The following is a 15,856-nucleotide window of genomic DNA, read 5'->3' on the forward strand; positions in this document are numbered from 1 at the left end:
CCTCCACCTCTGCCGCAGTCGGGGTGCTGGCCTCAGACTCCTTCTCCTCCTCAATGCTGCACGTGGCTCCATTGATCTGCCGGGAAAGCAGCATCAACTCCAGGCTGTGCTCGGCCACCGGGGTGGGTAGCACGCTGTCTGCGGGGCTGTAGGCCTCGTCCGCGATCACAGCCACGCGTTCGTTGCTGTCTGCCCGGCTGCTCCTCACGTGAGGCAAGAAGGTGTCCCCATGGGAAGAGGACCGCACTGGGGTGGAGTGGGCACTGTCTCGTAGGGACTCCAGGCCTGGAGAGGTACAAAGCACAGGAATCAGCTCTGTGGGTCTCAACGTACTTGAATGGCTGACGGCATCCATTCAGTTTGTCAGGTGCCTCTCCGATCGCTCCACGCTACAGTAGCAGGAGCTGTAGACGCCATACCTTAAGGACGTCAAAAACAAGACAAAAGTACCCGATGGGCATTTTTAAGTGTTTAAAAATTTCATTTGTATGTCTTTCCCCAACTCCATAGTGGTGGGGTGAGCAGTCAGAGGGCCCGTCCTGAAGTCACGTGGCTGGCTGTTCATGGCCAAGCTGTAGATGGAACCGAAGCCTGTGATTATGCAGGTACATGGGGTCTGTGGCCTGCACCTGCATTGGGTCTTAACCACCCAAGGACCTAGCGAGATGACTTGAAATTTTAGAGCCCCTGTCCCTTGAACCAGCACGCTTGATGTCTCTGTATTTCCTGAGTTCTCCCTGATGTTGCCACTGGCACACGAGATAGGAATGCTTTCTGCATCACCGATGAAACAGAACCTTGAAAAGCTCTGATGGTAGCATGATCCTGGCCTCTGCCCCACTTCTGTTCTGTGCCCTCAGCACAGGCACATGACAGCCTCTAAACGCCTGTCCCCTCACAAGGACATCACTGACAACCAGATCTCCCAAAGCATGACCAGCGTGGTTGCCAGCAGCCACTTCAGGGCAAATGTGTCCTGGCTTAGGATTAATCCCTAAACTGGCGAGGGGGGGGGGGGGGGGCTAGACACTGACGTCAGAGGACAGCCAGCCAGAAGCCGTGGTGTGCTACATTGTCTTCGGTGGCTTCAGTAAACAGGACAGTGGGAGGTATACATCCTAGTAGAGCGCCTGGCCACGAGAGTTGCTTGCCAAACACATCAATGTTCTGTTCAGAAGACCTCACTTGTGAGGTCATTCCTTATCAGGCTCATCTGAACAAGACAATTCAGCCAGCACCCCATCTCCCCACCTCTCCCTTCTTCCCCACTCCATTTCTCCCTTTAAAATTTGTTCTTACGGGTTGATTTTTACCTTTTTTTTTTAAAGATTTATTTATTATGTATACAGAAGAGGGTGCCAGATCTCATTACTGATGGTTGTGAGCCACCATGTGGGTGCTGGGAATTGAACTCAGGACCTCTGGAAGAGCAGTCAGTGGTCTTAACCTCTGAGCCATCTCTCCAGCCCAGATTTTTACCTTTTTTGCTGCATATGGAATGTTGTATCTCATTCAAAATGTTATTGTATATATTTAAATTATCCAGAAACATTACCATCAACTTTAGCACTGATTATGGAATAACTTCCCACTTTAAACAATTTGTCCTGGATTTTAAAATGAAATACACACTTTTGTTTCCCTTGTAAGTAGCATATAGAGTATTAGGTCCCACTCTGGCATTTTCAGACATCATCTGTTTTTGTTGCTCTTCTTCCTTCACCCTAGCCCCTGCTCCCAGTACCCCCCCCCCCCCACCGTATCGCCTTTTGCACTTCCGTAGCCTATTTGTTCTATTTCCTCAAAACGGTTTACCTCTTTTTTCAGAGCCACCCTCGCTTGTATCCCATTTTGGCTTCAAACTCCCTGTAAAGTTAAAGTTGACCTTGAACTTCGGGTCCTCCTGCCTCCGCCGTCCAAATGCTGGGATGGCAGGTGTGTGCCACCATGCTTGGTTTATACAGTGCTGGGGACTGAACCCAGAGCCTTGCGTGTTACCCAGGCATCCAATTGAGCTCTTCCCTAACCCCTCAAAACCTCCCTCCTCCGTGGTCCCCTTTCTGTTTTCATGACCTACACTTATACCCACATATGCAAAGATTAAAAGTCAAGACTCTCCCTGGGAGAAAACTTTAACTGGGTTACGTCCCTCAATAATCCAGGTGTCTCCATTTTCTGCAAGTTTCCTAATTTCAGAAAATGCGTCTTCTGTTACTATAGCAGCCACTATTCACCCTGCCCCTCATCAGAGCCCTTATTCTGGGTTGGGGGCGGGGAGGCCGGGGTTGGTGCTGGGGAAGGATGGGCTCAGTGGTACGGCAAGACAGGTGTAAATTACCTTGGAGGTGCTCTAGCTGATGCCTCTGTCCAGTGGTGGCTCCCAGTGGGCCTGGGGGGACAGTTGTTAGGACCCTACCCTGAAGCCGGGGTCCCATCTTCAGGATGCGTATGCTTAGGGGTCGAAGGCAGTGGTTAGTCAGCCGGAGCTGGACGTGGACTCTGGTACGAATCTTAATGAGACTCTTCCCCATGGTGGCCCGGGAAGGCAGTTCCTTCTTCAGGGGGAACTACGCAGGCAGGGGAGGTATGGAGATGAAACAGCCGGCCAGCTAGGGACAAGGACTCTTCACCAGTTCATGCCATGGCCGCCCCTCTAGCTGTGCCTTCCACCTGCATAGAGTGCTGGCTCTGGGAGCCTCATGGTAGGCTGAGCTGCGAGCAGGGAGAAGCTTGGAGAGGAGAGGCCATCCTTATCAGGGGACTGGATTCAGGCAGAAGTGCTTACATCCATAAAAAGCAATGCTTCCCAGCCCGCAGCTTGTTCTCTGAGGCCCCTGTTGGCCCAGGCTCTCAGGGAAAGGGAAACGGACCAACTAAAATTGTCCCCGAAAACAGGCTATAAGTCACACACAGGCTTTATCTAGGCCACATGGACAGTGAAATCACAGGAACTGAGGTAGAGGTGGCTCTGGGGCTGGGGCTGGGCTGTATCTGTCTGGCCCCCACCCCCCTACAGCACACACAGCTAAGCTCCACATTCCGTCCCTCCATAGACAGAGTGAGTGAAGGAAACTGCCATTCCTGAGTGTTCTCTGAGGCCCAGGCCTCTCTTGATCTGGGCATCCTCCATAGTAGATCTGAAGGCGAAACAAGCCACAGTCTTTTTTTTTTTTTTTTTTTTTTTTTAATGGTTTTTCAAGACAGGGTTTCTCTGTGTGTAGCCTTGGCTGTCCTAGAACTTGCTCTGTAAACCAGGCTGGCCTTGAACTCACAGAGATCCGCCTGCTTCCGCCTCCCGAGTGCTGGGATTACAGGCATGCACCACCGCCCAGCTTCACAGTCTTTGTTTTTAAAATATCCCTGTTCGTGGGGATTTTGAGCTTCATTCAGCCTGTAATGTCATGTTAATGTGGTTTTGGAATTTCCCTCCTGTTTTAAGAGATAGCAAATGAAGTTTTTCTAGAAAAGCCTTCGGGCTTCTGTGATGTGCCCTCTAGGGAAGGCCTTGGGCGGATGAACTAATGTCACACAGCCAGCCATTTCTTGGAGTTCTGCTCTTTAAAGGCCCTGGTCACATCCCTCATGGCTCTTCCCTGCCTAGTCAGCTGCGTTAGCAGATCCCTGCTCCATGCTTACAAAATGCCAGCGGGGAGGGACTTCTCTCTAAAGTGCTCTAACTCACACTCATAATCCAAGCATTTGGGAGGCTGAGGCAGGAGGACTCCTGAAAGTCTGAGGCTAGCCTGGGCTACAAAGCGAAATTCTGTCACAAAACAAAAAGAAGCATTTCATGTACATTAGATTCCTTGCCATCCACAGAGCAGGCAGGGAGGATGCTCCTGTTTACAAATGAGCAACCAACTGCCTTGGTGGTGGCTGCCTCTCCTCGCTTCTCCTTGGAGCTCTGTATCAGTCTCAAGTGAGTAGGTGAGATTCACGAGTCACATCCTAAAACCTAAATACAAACCAGAGACCCTCTCACAGAATGATGCTCATTCTTACCTGAGCAGTTTTGTTTTTGAGGTGAGGTCTTGCTATGTACTTCATGCTGGCTTTGAACTCAGGGTGATCCTCCTGCCTCAGCTTCCTGAATGCTGGGATTATAGGCATGTGCTTTCACGATCCTCTGACCTCTACCTGATCACATCAAGTTTCATGCTTGTATTCCCACCCTTTGTGTAGAACCTTCTCCCTGCCATGGGGCTCTTTCCCCCAAGACTCTGCTGTTGTCGCTAAAGCAAATGAGTCTCTTCTCAAGGTGGTTTGAAGGAGAATCTTCCCTCTCCCCCAGTCTGGGGTATTTGAACACTTGGTCCCCAGTTGGTGATGTTGAGGTTTAGGAGGTGTGGCCTTGCTGGAGAAGTGTGCCACTGGGGGTTGGGGTTCAAGATTATAAGCAGATTATAAGCACTACCCATTCTCTCTGCTCTGTGTGTGTTTGAAGACGGGAACTCCCAGTGTCCTGTTGTTGAGGCCATGCCTGCCTCTTGCTGTGCCTCCCTGCCATGACACACAATCCTTCTGGCACCAGAAGGCAAAATAAACTCCTTATGTATGTTGTTCAGGTCACGGTATTTTATCACAACAACAGAAAGTAACTAATCCCATCCCCAAAGAGGAACTTGGCGCATCTCCAGGAGCCCAGACTCACCTTCCATGATGGAGATGTGAACAGCTCTTCTTCGTGTTCTGGGGACGCTGCTCAGCCGTGGGCCATGGGTTATGGAGGGACAGCTGCGGCTAGGAACCATCCCTGCTCTGAGATTGAACAGAAAGAGAACGACTTCACCAGTGCACAGACAGGGGTGTCCAGATATCTAACCAATGCTTTTGACCTTTGGCCCCTGAGTCTCAGACATTCTGCTTCAAACTCCTTTCCTTTCACTGGCTACTCAGCGTTTCTAGGGTGTGGCAACAAGTGCCATGGTCTTGGGGGGCAGGACTGTCAGGGAATAGAGTCCTGGGATGAGACATGCTCCTGACATGTGTCTGAAGCTGATTCTGGCAGTTTACTTGGTTTCCAATAGGCTGCATAGAAGAGGCTGTGTGGAGGACAGGTGATAATTTCCTGTTCCCAGAAGTACAGGCTGGTGGGCTAATCCTAGCCCTCTTGGCCAGTCTTTGTGAGTCTATTGGGCTTGATGGGGGCAGGCTTCTAGAAATGCACAGCTTACGGATACACATGCAGGGACTGGGAGGTTATTGGAGGTTTTCTGTAATGGAGTAATCACAGCACAGCTCAGTGTCTCTGTCGCATCATTCATGTCTGGGATGCATGTTCAGGCGGGGGAGGGTTGAGCAGAGCTGCCGAGTGAGGTTGTCCCGTCCCCGTCCCCCCCCCCCCCCTCTGATATGCTGTGTGTCGGCAGTGGCTTGTCTTCCCTCGTGTTGGGAAGGGTTGCATGCCTGTTCCTGTGTCCAGTGGACACAGCTTCCTTCCCTCTTCCGCCCTCTGCCTCCTCTTTGGGGATCTGTTTGGGCCAGAAGTTTCACAGAGCTCGGCTCGCTAGGTTCTTTGAGATTTGGGGGTCTGAGCCGGAACTGGTTCAGGAGACGTGCCCAACAGCCTACCTGTGTATTTCTGGCGGCTCCCGTTTGATCCTGGCACTTGACTCCATTACTTCCTTTGCAACCCGGCCGCTGTTAAATGGTAAAACAAACAGCAAGACAGGAGACTGATTAGGTGCTCTGGCTTAGTCAAGAAATGGCATCTGCCCTACCCATCCCCAAGGCTTCAGTCACGGCAGAAGGCTTTCTTGGTGGGGCAGAGTTCTAGCATGCCATGACAGCTTAGCTTATCTCTTCATCATTAGAGTCTCTGGGGTTCCCCTCCCCCACTTTTTTGAAACATGGTCTCTCTATGTAGTCCTGGCTGTCCTGGAGCTCACTATCTTGACCAGGCTGGCCTTGAACTCAGAGATCCTCCTCCTCCTCTGCCCCTGCTGGAATTAAAGGCATGTGCCACCCCTGCTCAACTCCATTCTTTTTTTTTTTTTTTTTCTTCCCTCCAGCTCCATTCTTAATTAGGATTTCTCTTGTCTTATGAATCACCAGGAAAAAGCCCAAAACCCCCCAGAAAGCAGACACACAAAAAACAATTTTCATGGTTCTTATTTTGCTGCTGCTATTGTGATGGCTAACTCCTGGATTATGTTGCAATTGGAAATGGCAAGTGTGTGGAAGAGGGGTCCCCCGTCATGAGCCTGAGCTCAGCTCACACTATACCCTCCCAGGAGGCTCTGAGCCACAGACATCCTAAGTTATGTTTTAAGTTTAAATTACTGTGCTTAGGAGGTCTAGAAAACAAAAATGCCTCTAACCTGTAAGCCCTACTTGCCCAAGGACAGATAGCTTCCTGGAATGCTGGGGGCTGTTCATGTGAGATAACAACCACCCATGTATTTTCACCTCTGTAAACAAGCTTGGTTGCCCCAACTGCACAGGATGTGCTTGATCACACATGGGCAAGGGGTATGTCATAGGCAGGAAGTATGTCAGGATGTGTGCTGACTTCGTTCTGATTGGACGAAGGCAGGAAATATGTAGCCTAGTGGGTTTTAGTGTCATACTCTGGTAATCATGGGCATGGACCTGGTCAGTGTCCGTCATCCTGCCCAGTATTTAATAAAGCTTGCTTCAAATTTGGCTCAAAAGTTGTGATAGTGGTCTTATTTTCACCCAGTGGGATTAACACCATGAGGGAAGAAGAGACCTACAGACAGACAGCTGGAGAAGAGGGTGAAAGACTAAGAGGAATTAGGAGGAACCCTGCTGAGAGCTCCGGGTTCTCTGTTCTCAAGGCTAAGGCACACGGAGACTGTCCTCTAGAGAAAGGTCTGGAAAGAGATCTAGAATGGCTACTTACTGTCACTATTTACCTGTATCGGAACCGGCTCCCTTTAAAGAATAAGTTGCTGCTGGACACGGTGCGAACTTGGCTTGACTTCTCCAGCCTACGGCAAAGCAGAGTTCAGGGTGACACGTGGCTCAAGCCACCTCACGGGCCGACGAAGATGGGCAGGTAGCTCCCTGCAAAGGCTACTCGAAACTTCCTTTCAGGTTCAGGAAACAGCCCTCGGGAGTCTGCGCTGGAGTGCTGCCCACTAGGAGGAACTCTTAGCAACTGAGTGGCCACACATGGATCTAGAAGCAAGTGCTTGTTCCCAGGACACAGATGGAAAACAAAAGTATGAGGCAGCAGTTGCTTCCTTCTGTATGAGGTTTGACAGAGAGAATGGGGATGCTTCTGAATCCCCAGGGCAACGGGAGCTTAGTGGGAGCCAGCCCCTGTATATGGGGGGGGCAGGGAACCCCATTCCTTCTGGGCTGCTGCTAAGCCCCACCAGCAGGAGTTTGACTCTCAAATTTGCTTCTCTTTAGGTTCATGTACTTGACTAAACCTAGGGAAGATGGTAGCCAAAAAAAAAAAAAAAAAAAAAAAAAAAAGCAAAAAACCAACCAAACAAAAAAAAAACCTGTCTTCTTGGCTTTCTCAATAGCAGGGAGACTCAAGCTTGCTCAAGTGTTTCCCTAGTGTCCCTTTGGAAGGAAGCCCGCTCAGGGTAGACTGCACAATGCCTGTTCACTTCACCCTGGTGCTAGTATCAAGTGCACAGTGAGTATTAGGACTGGGAATGCCTTTCCAAGACGCAGCTCTGGGGCTGTGGCCCTGGCAACAGGCAGGAGATCAGTTCTGCTGGCTGGAGTCAGCTCACTGAGGAGGAGCACTGTCTGTCACTGAGGAGAGCACTTCTGATTCTCTCAAACTCCTTCAGGACAGTAGAGGGAGCATCTGGCTGGTCAGGGCATTTGGTGATAGCAAGGGTCACCTTAACTGGAGTCTATCACGCTCGCAATGTTGCAATACACTTTTTTTTTTTCCTTTTACACAGGGTCCCATGTAGCCCAGGCTATCCTGCAATGCACTTTGTAACTGAGGATAACCTTGAACTGATCCTTATGCCTCCAGCTCCTGAGAGCTGGGATAACAGGCATTAGTTACCACGCTCTGTTTATGCAGTGCAGAGTGTGGAACCCAGCACCCCATGCTTGCAAGCCCCCCCACAAATGAACTGCATCCCCAGCCCAGAACATCTGTTAAAGCACACATCATAAATTTTGTTTTTAGGGGGCTGGAGAGATGGCTCAGAGGTTAAGAGCACTGGCTGCTCTTCCAGAGGTCCCGAGTTCAATTCCCATCACCCACAGGGTGAGCTTACAACCATCTATAATGAGATCTGGTGCCTTCTTCTGGCATGCAGGCATACATGCAGGCAGAACACTATATACATAATAAATAAATATTAAAAATATGTTTTTAAACAAAACCAAGGGGTTTGGTGAACCGTTTCCTTGGCAACACCTCAGCCTCTCTCTGGTCCATTTTTTTGTGCACTGATCCTTTTGCAGCCCCTTTCTTACTCAGAGAGAACTGGATGCAGAGGCCTCTCAGACTTCTCCAAACTCCAGCAAGCAAAGTTACCTCTGGCTGGATCCTAGCTTCCCAGTCGCAAGCCCAGTGGCCACCACCTCCAGCTCTCCTCCAGCCCTGGGCCACACACTAGAAAGAGGACCCAGAATCTTCCCCAAGGCTGAGGTCTGAGGTCAGCATGCTGCTCTGCTTGTGCAGGGTCTTTCATGGAACTCTTGTCTTCTAGGCACTCCAGGGCATTACAGTGATTCAAACTGACACACCCATTTGGTTTTTCTGGCTTGGGCTCTACCGCTGCAACACCAGAACTACTCGGTTGTTTCCTGTTTCTCGAGGTTGGCCTGCCTCTCCTCAGAAAGCAGCTTTGTGACCCCATCTTTGATATCAACGGTCCCTATCCCATGTCCAACTCACTTGTAGAAGGCTTGATTCTCAATCCCACATTTCCAGAGGTGCTTGCAGGCTTCTGGGGTTGGAGCAAAATAGGTGAGAATAATTTTTTTTTCCTGTAAAAAAAATTCCATAGAGAAACAGCTGAGGTGGGTGGAAAAGCCCAGGACCCTGTGTCCTGTGCTGCTGGGGGCCCTCAAGCAGCTGGCTAGCTCGAAGAGTGGTTCACATCGATGACCACCTCACACCTGGCAAACCTAACAGCCCTTGGTGAGACGCAGAACGTCCACAGGCATTCTCTGTGGGAACCTCATTCGACTGTTTTCTCGAGGTAGGCCTCTCGAGTGGATCCTCTGGGTGCCACCGGCATCTTCAGGCCTTCCCACCCTTACACACCCTCACCTTGCCTTAGCCGAGGAGGCAGACGGACTCCCCTGTCCAGACTCCTTACTCTTGGCTCCAGAAACGAGGTGCTGTTGCAGTGCCCCAGCCCTCCCTGGAGAGCGGGAAGCCAGCACTCACCTCTTTCTGACTTACATACAAATAGAAAGTCTTCCCTTCAAATTTCAGCTTGGTCACCTCGTTCCTAGAAGCACAAAGAGAGGACGTGTCACCGGGCTGTGGGCTGCTTGCTCACAGCTAAGTTGTAGATGCACAGCCCACCCGACTGGAAGAGGCTCCAGGCACAGACACAATCTTAGCCAAAATCAGAACTGAGAACAAGACAGTAGCGCAGTGGCCTTGGAACAGTCATTGGGACAGTTCAACCCACGGTTTCCAGTCAACCACACTGTAATATTGGGGGGAGAGGATTTCGGGCTCATCCACAGTGGCTAGAAAAGGGGGGACATTTGCATGGAAAGTGAGTGCAGGGTGAGTGGGACCATTTCCGGATTTGATGCGTAACACGGGTGCATTGTCAGATGGGACTGTCGAATAGAAGGTGCCACAGGGAGCTGATGAGGCCCAAGTTGAAGGTAACAGCAAATAATGAAATACAATGCATCCAGGTTCTGAGGGAGCTGAGTCTTTCAGGGCACTGTGCCACTGGATGGAAAATGCAGTTTAATGCAGACAGATGTCAAACAATCTCAAGGGAGGGTGGGGCAACATACCAAGAAGAGAGAACAGATTACATGGAACAGTCATGCAGCGTACTGACCAGGAAAGGGGCTTAGGGGTTATTGTAGAAAAATCCTTGAAGCCACCAGCCCAGTGAATGGCTGCAGTAAGAGAGGCAAACAGGATACTGGGGTACGTCACCCGTGGGACAGACACAAATCAGAAGAAGTGACATGGTTACTGTACATGGCGCAGCCTACACCTCACCTCCACACACTGCTTTCAGCCTTGGTCACAAAGTGGGAAAACTACCCCGGGGGACTTATTTGGATGTCCCTGAGAGCCACAAGACTAGGCCTCCCCATCGGCCACTCCGGTGTGCCCAACTCGGGGCCCTACACCCCACTGGAGTTTTTATTTTGCTGCCTGAGCCGCTAAGGAGTCTGATCATACACATCTGCCATCAGTCGGCTACTTCCTGTCACCTCTCGGGCGATTTCCTCAGCATCCTAGGAAGTAGCAAAGACGCAGATGTAAGCAGGTACCTGGTTTATGGCCTCACAACAGCAGGGTGGAGGGATATGACTTGTTCTTACTGAGAAGTCACGGCTGGGTCAGGGTGACAGTTTACAACTTCCCACTCAGACTTGAACTGGTACAAGCCTCTTTGTATCATCTCTCTCTCTGTTGACTGACCAACCATCAGTCTTACACTCAGGTAGAATACAATAAGCATACAGCCTCCGGCAAGTGTGATAAAGAGTTTGCTTTTTGCTTTTGTTTTTTTCCCTTCGAGACAGGGTCTCAAAGTGTAGTCCTGGTTGTCCTAGAACTCTCTATATAGACCAGCCTGGCCTTGACATGGCCTCCGATTCCTGAGAGCTGAGATTACAGGTATGTGCCATCACACCTGGCCTAGGAGTTTGTTTTGAACATGAGGTTGGGTTTACATCTATGATTCTGAAGTTGAGGCAAAAGATTTTCGGGGAGAGAGGTACATGGGAGAACGAAAAGTCGGGAGGTGGGGATCACTCAGGGACTTCGAGTGTCTAAGGAACACCAAGTAACCCAGATATTCAGGCAGCAAAGGACCCACACGAGGGGAACTGTGGCCCAATCCTGTCCTCAGCCTTTTCTGAGAACCATTTTGTTGGCTGAGACATCAAACCGTCACATCGTCACACAGAGAACCCAGTGAAAGGAGCCAACTGGAGGGAGCCCAAGACGCCATGATACCAACTGCCTTGTGAATGGGACCCAGCGCCACATGTCTGAGGAGCAGTTTGAGAATTAGTCATATTGCCATCCTCCACAAGAGCAATCTGGATTAGGAAGGTGTCTGGTGTCTGTATCAGTTGAGTAGGGCAGCAGGGGAAGAGATGCCTACAGCATCCTGAGAAGAAAACGCATGAGAAGCAACTCTACTCAGACCATACTTCACTCTTCCAGAGAAGGTAAAGGAAGCAAGAGAAGGACCAGGCTTCCCTACCAAAGTTTCTTGGACCAAGGGAAGCCATGTAGCCAACCTGTTTGTCAGAAGAGCTAGCCAGCTTAGACGCAGCAGGCTGAGGCCCAAATACAGAACTGAAATCACAGTGGGTTCAAACAACGTGCTCACTAGTCATACATGTGTCACCCTAGCTTTGGATTTTTAGATCTGTGTGTTTAATATGGAGTACCTGTACAAGTCAGGAATCCAGAAAGGGCCCATGATAGAGGGGAGCGGAAGAGGCCTTGGGGTGGGTAGTAGACTATGTATGATATGAAAGTGTGTGTGGGGTTCTGGAAGTTAGAGTGGGGGTTGGGGTGGGAGATGGAGAGGGAGGAGGGGATGGGATAGGGTAACTAAAACTAAGCATGTATGAAAAACCTCATGGAACACCACTACTTTGTAAACAAATTTTAAAATATACTTTTTTTTTTTTTTTTGGTTAAAGGAGTCTGAACAGAAGTACCTTGTATGGGTGAACAATCCTTTCCCTAAAGACATGGGTTATTAAATGAAAATCTTAGTGCCAGTGTGGGGTATCTTCCTACTAGCTCTTAGTTAGGGAAGCCCCCAGAAGCCTCAGACCATCCCAGGCTATTATTGTCATTGCTCTCGGTTGCCCACAATAACCACATGGTAAGGCCCCATTGCTGAAGCTACAGCACACTTTAGGTGCAGAACAAAGAGAATTCAAGCTGGAGTTGACCTAGAAACTTTCTTCTGGGTAGCATTCATAGTGCCAAAAGGTGGAAGAGCTACCAATGGACTTAGGCAGTGATGATAGGCCCTCCAGCTCCAATACTAACCTGCCAGGCAGGATGTGCCCACTGGTACTCAATAGTGGCATGCCTGTTAGGGCATAACCAACTGCTTTCTGATTAGATTTGAGGGCTGTTCCATAGGAATGCATGCCTGGTGCTGTGAACACAGTCAGAAGCCCATAGCTGATGAAGTCATAGGCTGCCTGGTACTGTAAACACAGTCAGAAGCCCATGGCTGATGAGGTCACAGGCTGCCTAGTACTGTAAACACAGTCAGAAGCCCATGCTGATGAGGTCACAGGCTGCCTGGTACTGTAAACACAGTCAGAAGCCCAAGGCTGATGAGGTCACAGGCTGCCTGGTACTGTAAACACAGTCAGAAGCCCATGGCTGATGAGGTCACAGGCTGCCTGGTACTGTAAACACAGTCAGAAGCCCAAGGCTGATGAGGTCACAGGCTCTGCTACTGTTGTTTTGCTGGACAAACATGCTGTTTCCTGACTATTTATGTTTATACCTTTAGGGCAGTGTCAGTCTTGGTCAGTGAAGCTGCTTTTTTGCAGTAAGCAGTAGTTACTGCAGAGGTTCATAATTGGTCAGAGTGCAGAGGATCAGTGGCTGGGAGTGCTCAGCATTAAGTGCTCATGGGTATCCACCCCTGCAAGGCTCAGGGGACATAATGGAAGAAGGAAGTGGGTATGTACGAGCCGAGGATGGGAGGATGCTGTGAGATGATTGTACTCATAAGTGCACAGCACAAGACCCATACAAGATCAAACTGGCCAGTAACTCTAGCTCAAACCAGGGAGGGGAACAGGAGAATCCAACACTGGCGAGGACCTACGGTGACTGATGGCTGCTGTGTGTGGCGACTGGGTAGGTTGCACGTGCAGGGAGCACTAACTGGACTCTGGGTGATATTTAGAATGGGGGAGGGAGGCTGCTGGTGAGCTGGCTCAATGGATGATGCCAACCGATGACCTGAGTTCAGTTCCAGGGCCCACATGGTGGAAGGCGAGAACACACTCTGAAAAACTGTCCTTGGACATCACCTGTGTGCTCTGGCATATGTCCCCACTATACAAAATAAACAAATGAAATAAAAAATTCATTAGCCAGGCAGTAGTGGTACATGCCTTTATTTCCTTTACTTGCGAGGCAGAGGCAGGCAGATCTCTGAGTTGGAGGCCAGCCTGGTCTACAGAGTGAGTTCTAGAATAGTCAGGGCCACAGAGAGAAACCCTGTCTCAAAAAAAAAAAAAAAGGACACAAGAATGGTCAGGCATGGTGGTGCATACCTTTAATCCTAGCACTTGGGAGGCAGAAGCAGGCAGATCTCTGAGTTTGAAGCCAGCCTGGTCTACACAGTAAATTCTAGAACAGCCAAGGCTATGCAGAGAGAGATGCTGTCTCAAAAACAAACAAATAAACAAACAAACAAACAAAAACAAAACAAAAAAAACAAAACCAAAAAACCAAACAAAAACAACAACAAAAAAGGACGTGAAGGGGGAGGGACGTGTTGCGGGAGGTCTTAGGGGTTGGGGTCGATATTATCAAGATACATTGTATGCATGTACAAAATTGTAAAAGTGTCAAAGAATAAAAATATTTTTAAGGAAAAAATTACAGGCTCTCAATTACGCAGCGTATCTTGGTGAGACTGACAGAGGTTTGTATGGATGAGGCAGCAAACAGGTCCCAAGATATGCAAATGTCAGTCAATGCACAGAAGCCTGTGCCTAGTCATACAGACCCTGAACAAAGCAAGGAGAGGAAGCCATGTGGGTAGCTGTAGCCAAGGCAGTGGCTCCTGCATGCTGGATGTGGCAGAGGAGAGGGAAGGAAAAAGGTGATTCTCAGAGGCTGAGGACACTTAGCTCTAAAGATGGAGTGAGATGGCAGCCTCCGAACTCTTGCAGCCCGAGTGCCCACAGACAGGCTATTGAGGAGGATGTTTTGCATATTGTAGGTGGCATTTGTTCCAGGGTAATTGTCTACGAACCCCTCCTTTGTTAGAAGAGTAAGCAAGGGCTTTGGGCCATCTACTGAGATGTTTCTGGATGGCCTTAACTATGCTGGCAGTGGCCTGAGCAAGTGACAAACCCAAAGACTTAGTTCACTCGGCAACTTCTTGTCCCTTATGTTGGCTACAGTAGCAGGCTACCCTAGAAGTCAACCTCCAATACCCTTTCTGTCTGGAGAGGCTGTTGGCTCTCAGGGACACTCTTTGGAAAGAACAGGATCCCTAGGAAGAGACCACTACCTTGGTCAGCTACCATTCTCAACTCAAGGCTTTGGAGAAGGCTGCGAACCATAACTGCCCGTCACAGACAAAGGACATGGGTACCACAGCCCCTCCCCAGTTAGTGATGCAGAAGGACCTGTTCTGGAGATGAAGACAGATACTCACCACTTAATGAAGTGGACCCTCTTGTTTCCTTGAAGAACAACAAACCCAAAAGGAGTGAAGGCCAGAAACGCAGCATTTCCTGACACATCCTGTAACAGAGAAAGACTTCTCACTGAACCATAGAGGTGCATGTAGAGAGGAGAAAGGGTAGTGGGGAAAACCTTAGATCCCAGCACTCTGGAGGCGGAGGCAGGAGGATCAGAGGCTCAAGGTTATCTTCAGCTACATAGTGAGTTCAAGATCAGTCTAGGCTGCATGAGAACCTTGTCTCAAAAACCACAGACACACACCCAGGCTATTCATAGGAGAAGCAGGGCAACCTTTAGTAGATTACAAAGGGTCACACAGGACATTTAACAGCACAAGACCATGGCTTTAGTTCCAGCCTTGCTGCTTGCCAGATGATCCTCAGAGCTCTCTGTATCTGGACAGTGGATGTGGTGATGATACCAGCCTCAGCAGGCCAAAGACAATGTTAAGGGCTCGTGTATTGCTGGTGAGATTTTAAAATGGTATGGTCACTTTGGGAAATAGTTGGGAAGTTTTTCCAAACAGTTAAATAGAGAGTTACCACATAACCCAATCATTCCCCTTCTAGGTTATATGCCCAAGATAATTGGAACATGTCTACAGGTATATGAATGTTAATAGTGTAACTATTTATAGTAGCCAAACAATGTGAGCAATCCAATCTGGCTTGAAGAGTAAAATGTTCATCAATTGATAGGCAAAAAAGCAAGTGGCAGATGGTGGTACACTGGAATATTATTTAGCAGTAGAGAGGAAGGAGGTACTCATGTATACAACACAACTGAACCTTCAAACACCATGTCAAGTGAAAGAAGCCAGTTACCAAAAACCATGTTGAATGGTTCTATTTATACATAATGTTTGCAACAGGGAAACCCACAGACACAGAAAGTGTGTTGGTTGCCAAGGGCTGGAGGGAGAGGAAGTGAGCCAGTGACTGATAGTGGATATGAAGTTTCCTTTGGGTAAGGGAAGGAGGTCAAAAAATATTCCAAAATCAGACGGAGGTGGTGACTGAATATACTAAAAACCACTGGACTGCACACTTAAAAGAGTGAATTTTATAATAGGTGAAGTGTGTGTGTGTGTGTGTGTGTGTGTGTGTGTGTGTGTGTGTGTGAACTGTTACTAATTGGGCCTGTAATTCTAGCTACTCCCAAGGTTGAGGCAAGGAAGATCCTAAATTAAACATCTGCCTAGGCTACAGAGTTAAATTCGAGGCCAGTCTGGGTAACTTAATTAGAAAAGAGGGTTGGGGTGTGATTCAGTGGTAGACTACT

The 15,856-nt window shown here is 49.1% G+C and overlaps 1 protein-coding gene across 1 annotated transcript in view; it reads right to left on the reverse strand.

The window, feature by feature from the left end:
* Positions 1-15,856, reverse strand: part of Frmd5 (FERM domain containing 5) — a 277,641-nt gene that overhangs the window by 1,610 nt on the left and 260,175 nt on the right. The window contains exons 8-14 of the mRNA XM_059258932.1: positions 14,547-14,635; positions 9,344-9,407; positions 8,846-8,937; positions 6,879-6,953; positions 5,572-5,640; positions 4,652-4,758; positions 8-285 (exon numbers count right to left, since the gene is read on the reverse strand). Coding sequence (XP_059114915.1) covers positions 8-285; positions 4,652-4,758; positions 5,572-5,640; positions 6,879-6,953; positions 8,846-8,937; positions 9,344-9,407; positions 14,547-14,635 — 774 coding nt within the window. The remainder of the gene's footprint in view (positions 1-7; positions 286-4,651; positions 4,759-5,571; positions 5,641-6,878; positions 6,954-8,845; positions 8,938-9,343; positions 9,408-14,546; positions 14,636-15,856) is intronic.

The sequence above is a fragment of the Peromyscus eremicus genome, chromosome 4, assembly GCF_949786415.1.
Source record: "Peromyscus eremicus chromosome 4, PerEre_H2_v1, whole genome shotgun sequence".
NCBI classification, from domain to species: Eukaryota; Metazoa; Chordata; class Mammalia; order Rodentia; family Cricetidae; genus Peromyscus; species Peromyscus eremicus.